We start from the raw sequence: 7,107 nt of genomic DNA, 5'->3' as shown, positions 1-7,107 counted from the left end.
CCTATCCAAGTCTCCTGCCCATTTTTGTGTTGATGTGTAGGAGCTTTTTACATATTCTGAAGATGAGTCAACAATGATTATATGCTGGGCTCAGGACCCAGGACACTGTGCCAAGAGAGATTCAAAAAAAGGAGGAAATATCATCTATGCTCTTCCTGGTGGGCAAGAAACTGTCCCTGCTGCTGAGAAGGTCCTAATCTTACAGGGAAGACAACAACATGTGTGTGCACCTCCATGCACCCCCCCACACACACCACACCACACATATACACACCACCACCTTGTGTGATTGCAGGAAACTGCCGCAAAGTGAGTAACTGGTTGTAGCTATTTCCTGAAAAATGTAAGAATACTGGGAGTTCAGAATTATTGAACAAGGAGAAACTTGGTCATGAAAAATTAATGAAAAATATTAGTTTTCAGCTGCACTTGGAAGGACTGAATAGGAGAAGAGAATGGGACAGGGAATTAGGATTGGGAACAAAGACCCTGGGCCAATCAGGGGGCTGGGTAAGGCTGCCTTGATTGATGGGTCCAAATGTATAAGCCTGGGTACAACACTCTAATCTTGTCATCTGTACCATTTCCTAGAAAGCACTGGGATTAGGTATGCTAACCTCTGGTAGCTCGATGTACACACCAGGAACCAGCAGAAGGGAGACCCACAGAAGAGTTTCTCCTGGGCCTGTCTGTGGAGGTTCCTCCTAGGACCTCCTCATGCCCATCAGCTTCCGCAGGCCGCCCTTCATGTCTTTGTTTCTCAGGCTGTAGATAAACGGGTTAAGCATGGAGGACAAAACTGTGTAGATGACTGTTGCCACTCGGTCCTTGACGGTGTAGCTGGACAGGGGCCGGAAATAAACGTAGATTATGCTGCCGTAAAAGAGGGTCACCATGGTGAGGTGGGAGCCACAGGTGGAGAAGGCTTTATGCTTCCCAGCGGCGGAGGGGATTTTAAGGACAGCAAGGAGGATTCGTATGTAGGAGATGACAATGCATATGAAGGGGGTCACCAAGGTTATCAGTCCTTCTGTGTTAATTACGATTTCATTGACAAAGGTGGAGGAGCAGGACAATTTCAGCAGAGGGTTGATGTCACAGAGGAAGTGGTGGATAACATTGGAGTTGCAGAAGAGAAGCCGAGTTATCAGAAGAACTAGTAGGAGAGAGTGCAGGTGAGAGATGGAGCAGGACACAGCCAGCAGCAGGACACAGCGGCGGGGGCTCATGGTGGTGATGTAGTGGAAGGGGTCACAGATGGCCACATAGCGGTCGAGGGCCATGGCTGCCAGAAGGTAACTTTCTGTGTTGGCGAAAGCCAAGAAGAAATACATCTGAGCCATACACTCAGCATAGGAGATGGACTTCTTCTTTGACAGAAAGTTCACCAGCATCTTGGGAATGATGGTGGTTGTGTAGCAAACATCAACGAAGGACAAGATGCTGAGAAAGAAATACATGGGTGTTTGCAGCTGAGGGTCAGAGCGGATGGCCAGGATGATGAGCAAGTTCCCCACCACGGTGACCACGTACATGACGAGGAACAGGGCAAAGAGCGGCTTCTGGTCCTCGGGCCGGGAGGATAGTCCCAGGAGGATGAACTCAGAGACACTGCCAGTTTGGTTGACCCCTTTCATGATCCTGTGTACACCAATAAACATAGAAAATCCTAGAATTTTCAATTTAACAAGTTTCAATTTATTCTTCTCTCTCCTAGGATTCCTATAAATGGTCCATTATTCTGTCTTCTCTTCCACAGTCCACAAAAATAAGTTGAACAATAAATAAGTTTAACCTAATGCAGGGACATCAGAGAGTGGATTTCCCCCTGGAAAGAAGCCCAGGAGGACCCCAGGGATTCATACTCCTCTAGTTCCTCATCGATAGCATTCAGATATGTCAGATTGTGGCTCACCTCTCTGCTATCTTTGCAAATAAAATGAAACGGATAAACAAAAAACCCAAACAACTAAGTGAATCAGGTAAGTAATGCTGACATGAGCCCACGGTGTTTATGGTCACCCTTTTGGAGCCAACATTTCCACTCAAACCCTGCAAGAAGCTGTCTGGTGTATGAACCTCTCTGTTACAGTATTCCTAGACATTGGGGATGTCATGCGCTCACAGTTACTCATCGCTGTTGTGTAATATCAACTACTCACTGAGAACTCAACATGGCGATTACAACTGTGAATAATTCCCAGTTCCTTTTCTTAAGGATGGTGCCGACTAGTGGGAAAGGCCAACTTTTAAATAAAAGTGCAATAAAATGCTACAGATGTAGAGATAGACACATTGAAAAGCAGCATAGCATGGAGTCCAGTTTTTGCTAAGAGCGTGTATTTTAAAGTCAGCTCCTTCACTTTCTGGCGGGGTGGCCTTGGGCTGGTTACCTGACCTCTGATTCTTGCTATCCTTATCTACAATGCGGGGATAGTAAACACCTCCCACCTCCTCCTCCTCTTATCTTGCTTTATCCTTTCCTTTACTCCTGCCCAAATCCCCTTCCTGTCAGGTGTTCCTGAAAGCAGCTATTTTGCATTTCTTTGCAAAATCTTGCAGCCCTTGTATTTTTTATTATTTGACCACTCTTCACTCGAGTTTGTGAGACTTTGTAGGAGAAATACTTGTGCTTTGCATGATTTGAAAATGAGTATGCAATGAAGGCAAATAAGAACAGTCATGTCTAAGGCATATTGAATCCTTACTATGTGTCAGGCATTGAGTTCTAAGTATTTTATGCGTATTACTCAAAGCAACCCTGCAAGCTAATTCTCCAGAGTATTTGCTTTTAATAGATCAGAAAACCAAAGTTAAAGTTGTTAAGTGCTTTTCTCAAGATCATGCAGCCTGGAAGGGTCAGAGCCTGGATCCTAACCAGGATGGGTCTTAAACATAAAACAACGTCTCCTTACGGTTTAGTAAAGCCTCAGAAGTTTATGCCAGAAACAAATGTGCAGGGTGCTTTTTTCAATATAGAAGTTTTCTATTGGAATAGCTTTATTCCAGTGACTGGCAAGCTTTCGAAATCCAGGTTGCGATGTAGCCCCTTACTGCAGTTGCTAGAGACAGGACCTTTCTGGAACCGCATGTGGACTGCTACTGTGTTGTTCTGAGTCAGGGCAGAGGAAAGTACCCGGGGTGTAGAGACGGAAAGTGTGGGTTCGCATCCTAGCTCCACCATCTACTCACAATAGCTTTGGCAAAATCTCCACTCAGATTTTTACTTTCCTCATACATAAGATAAAATAAAACCTGCTTCTAATGCTGTCGTGCGAAGAACATGTATGTAAAAGCAGTGTGTAAGCCACAAACACAATATATGTCAGAGGAACTGACAAATGTCTGATACAGAAGAAACCATTAACGGCAGCAGGGGCTGACTGAGGCTAAACGCAGAGGGAAGTGGAAAGGACTTTTGGCAGTGCGAATCCAGGGGGCTAGGGTTAGAAGCATGCGGGGGCCAGGTGTTGCTGGAATTGGAATAATTATTTTCCATTTTCTCCCATTCTATCTGTTATCCATCACCATGGGCTTTGTTTGTTCAAGGATTCCCACGATTTCAGCTCCTAAATGTCTCGAGTCTCGTAACTCTTTTCATCTCTCCCACCGCACTCCAGCCAAGGCCATGGTTTCCCACCTAGATTACTGCGGTATCGTCCCGGCGACGTATTTGGTGTTTCCATATCCCGTCTTGACACCTTGCCCCCACCCATCCTCTGCACTGCAGCTACAGTGATCTTTTATCAATCAACATTTGATCATTTAACTTTCTAGGCTAAAGTCTGTTTTAGTTTTCTAGGGCTGCTGTCACTAAGCGCCATAACCCTGGGTAGTGTAAAATCATAGACGTTTATTCTCTCACAATTCTGGAGGCTAGAAGTCCAAAATCAGGGTGTCAGCTGGGTTGGTTCCTTTGGGAGGCTCTGAGGGAGAACCTGTTCCCTGCCTCTCTCCTGGCTTCTGGTGGCCGTGGGCAGTCCTTGGTGTTCCCTGGCCTGTGGATGCCTCACTTCAACCTCTGCTTTTGCCCCGCATGCAGCTGGCTTCCCCCGTGTAGGTTTCTGTGACTTTACGTGGCATTCTCCTCTCTGTGTCCAAATTTTTTTTTATAAGGACACTGGCCACTGGATTAGGGCCCACTTTAATCTGGTATGACCTCATCTTAACTTGATCACATCTACAAGGACCCCATTTCCAAATAAGGTCATCTTCTGAGGTTTGGGGTGGGCATGAATTTTGGGGGGACACAACTCAACCCAGTACAAATCCTTCTTCATTTAATGCATACTTGTTGAGTCCTTCCTGTGGAATTCCAGATCCCTTTGATGGCTTCCCAGTCCCTAGGATAAATGCTCACTAGCCCCTCCAGCTTCATCCCATGCCTACTTTCCCTAGGGACTTTATCCGGTCCCTCACCTGTTCCAGGTCCCTTCCCACCTTGGCTCATGAAATCCTTGTCCCAAGTGCTTCTCCACTTGTCTGTTGTCCTTTGGATACAGCTCAGCCATCACTTTTCTGGATCAAGCCACCTGCTATATGCTCTCTAGCTCTTATCACAGCCTGTAATTATTCATTTATTAATGTGATTGATATCTATCTTCATAATACACAGGCACCCTGTTTCCTTCATCTCAGCATTATGTTCCCAAAGCTTGGTACAGTCTCTGGCACAGTGTGGGTGGTCAGTGAATGTTTGTTGGAGAAATGAAGCTATGCCTGGCATTGAAGCTGGGGGCACGTCAAGGTAAAAGCCAGAACTGGGTGTTAAGCTGAAGGTGGTGGCTGTGCAGTGTATCCTTCATTTACCTATTTGCACAGAATTTGGGCCTGAGATTCCTGATGAGGTGGTTGGCTAGACTTCGCTCTGGTCACATGTTTCCCTGAGCTACAAACGCGGACTGGACGCAGCTCTCGAGTCCTCACTTTTTCTCATGTCCCATGCTCAGCCTGTGACTGCGGCCTGGAGACTCTGCCTCTACGAGGTCTCCTAGTCTGTCAGTCTCTCGGTTTCGGCTGTTCCTGCCCTCACAGAGACCTTTGTCATCTCCTGCCTCCAAACCGGTCTCCTGGCAGACAAGACTGTTCCCTTTCAACCCGTTCTCTACACCGTAGGCAGATCAATTTTTACAAAATGCAAATGGAATAAGTCATTGTATGAATTTGATAGGGCCGCCTCAATGAAGTACTACAACTGAGTGGTGTGAGTAACAGAGATCTGTTGTCTCACAGTTCTGGAGGCTGGAAGTCTGAAACTGAGGTGTTGTCGGGATTGGTTCCTGCTGGGGGCTGTGCGGGAGGGGTCTGTTCTGACCTCTCTCCTTGGCTTGCAGATAACCGTCTTCTCCCTGCGTCTCTTCTCATCGTCTTCCCTCATGCATACGTGTTTCTGTTTCTACCGCCAAATTTCCTCTTTTTATAAGGACGCCAGTGGTGTTGGGTTAGGCCCCACCCTACTGACTCATTTTAACTTGATTCCGTCTGTGAGGGCCCCATCTCCAAATAAAAGATAAGGCCACATTCTGAGGAATTAGGGGTTAGGAATCCGACATATCTTTTTGGGGGGACACGATTCAACCAAACACGATCCAGCCAGCGCAGCTACTTTCGTGCTGCCCGAGCCTCCGCTACCTGCAGACGGGAGGCCAAGCTCCTTCCGCAGCTCACTTAGCTTCCCGCACTGGGCTGTGCTGCCTCATCTCCTGCCTCCTCCCTATCCCCTTGCATTCTGTGCTCCTATGGTAAAACACCCCTTCCTTCTTCTTGCCTTAGGGACGCACCATTCCATCTGCCTGAGGATGCCCATCCTCCTGTCCGTTAGCCCTGGTGACGAGTCCTCACCCTTCAGCCTCGGATTGGATGTCACATCCTTTCAGAAGCCTGCCCTGATGTTCCTCCTCCAGGTCTGGATCCGTGCCCCTTTCACACACAATACGGAACTAGTCTTAGTGCTCATGACGCCGTCTTCTCCGCTAGACTGTGGGCTGCCCAAGCGTAAGGACTGCATCTGGTTCCCTTTTACCCCACCCCGCCTGGCACGGTGCCTGGAACACAATGGTCCCTTGATAAATATTTTCAGAATGAAAGAATGCCTGGATGGTCATTCAGGATTCTGAACAGATATAAGGATGAAATGAGACGGACCTCAAGCCGCTGTCTAAGGAGTAGCATTCCACGTAACTACACAAGAGCAGAGACTGGACAGACATGGCGGGGGCCACATCTTCTGGAAGGTGCCTCTGTTTCTTATTGCTCCAACTGTGAAACAGACTCCTAGGGGCTGTGAGCTGGAGAAACTCTTAGAGATCATGGAGTCCAATTCCCTCATTGCAAAGAAAGGAGAAATTGAGGCTCGATGGGGGGCAAGACCTGAATGATCATGACATTTTTATTGAGGCATTTTATTTACAAAGTGAAGAATGGAATCTGGGCCTCTTGGCTTCTCCATGAAAAGAGGTCATGTGCATGGAGGCTAAAAGAGTGGGCTCTGGTCCACTTCTAGGGATGTGGTCCTGCGTCTCATCGGGCAAGGGGCATAGGGCAAGTTACCCAACCTCCCTGTGACACGATTTCTCCGTCTGTAAAGTGGGGATAATGGGAGTACCTATCTCACAGTTGTTGGGAGGACTCAATGAACAAAAGCAGGTAAAAGCACAATGCCTGGCAGGTGGTCAGTACCCCAAACATTAGCGATTTATACTATGAGGCAGAGAAAAACATTTTAGTGAAGTAACCCGTCGTGGTTAAACGTTGGAAGCTTGCCTTGTCTGCACTTAGATTAACCAAACACGCGAAAACCGGAAGCTTAGTCATAGTGACCACCCACTCCTTTTTGTATACATGGAAAATACTTGATTTTGTTGGGTTTGTTTGGACAATAACACATGGATAACCCTTTCCTGATTTACTGATGTCTTGTGAAAACACTCGGAATGATTTTTGCCGAGGTTTGATTCACAGACCTCTGGACGCCACTGTTCTCCGTGGCGGGCAGCGAGGAGGGCGTACCTGGTAGATGAGGCTGTGCACGGTGACGGTTTAGTCATGGTGCCTCCTCCAGCCAGATGTCTTCTCTCCACTGTAGTCTCTCCGGGGGCAGAAGCCCTT

At 47.3% G+C, this 7,107-nt stretch overlaps 1 protein-coding gene across 1 annotated transcript; it reads right to left on the bottom strand.

Moving 5' to 3' along the window:
- Positions 1 to 704: 704 nt before the first annotated feature.
- LOC105826404 (olfactory receptor 1L3-like) lies at positions 705 to 1,637 on the bottom strand. Its single transcript, XM_012664381.1, has one exon. The coding sequence runs from the start codon at positions 1,635 to 1,637 to the stop codon at positions 705 to 707; it is 933 nt and encodes a 310-aa protein (XP_012519835.1).
- Positions 1,638 to 7,107: the final 5,470 nt, after the last annotated feature.

The sequence above is a fragment of the Propithecus coquereli genome, unplaced genomic scaffold (assembly GCF_000956105.1).
Source record: "Propithecus coquereli isolate 6110/MARCELLA unplaced genomic scaffold, Pcoq_1.0 Scaffold89, whole genome shotgun sequence".
Lineage (NCBI taxonomy): Eukaryota > Metazoa > Chordata > Mammalia > Primates > Indriidae > Propithecus > Propithecus coquereli.
Note: the sequence above shows the minus strand (reverse complement) of the source record. Positions and strands in the feature narration are given on the sequence as shown.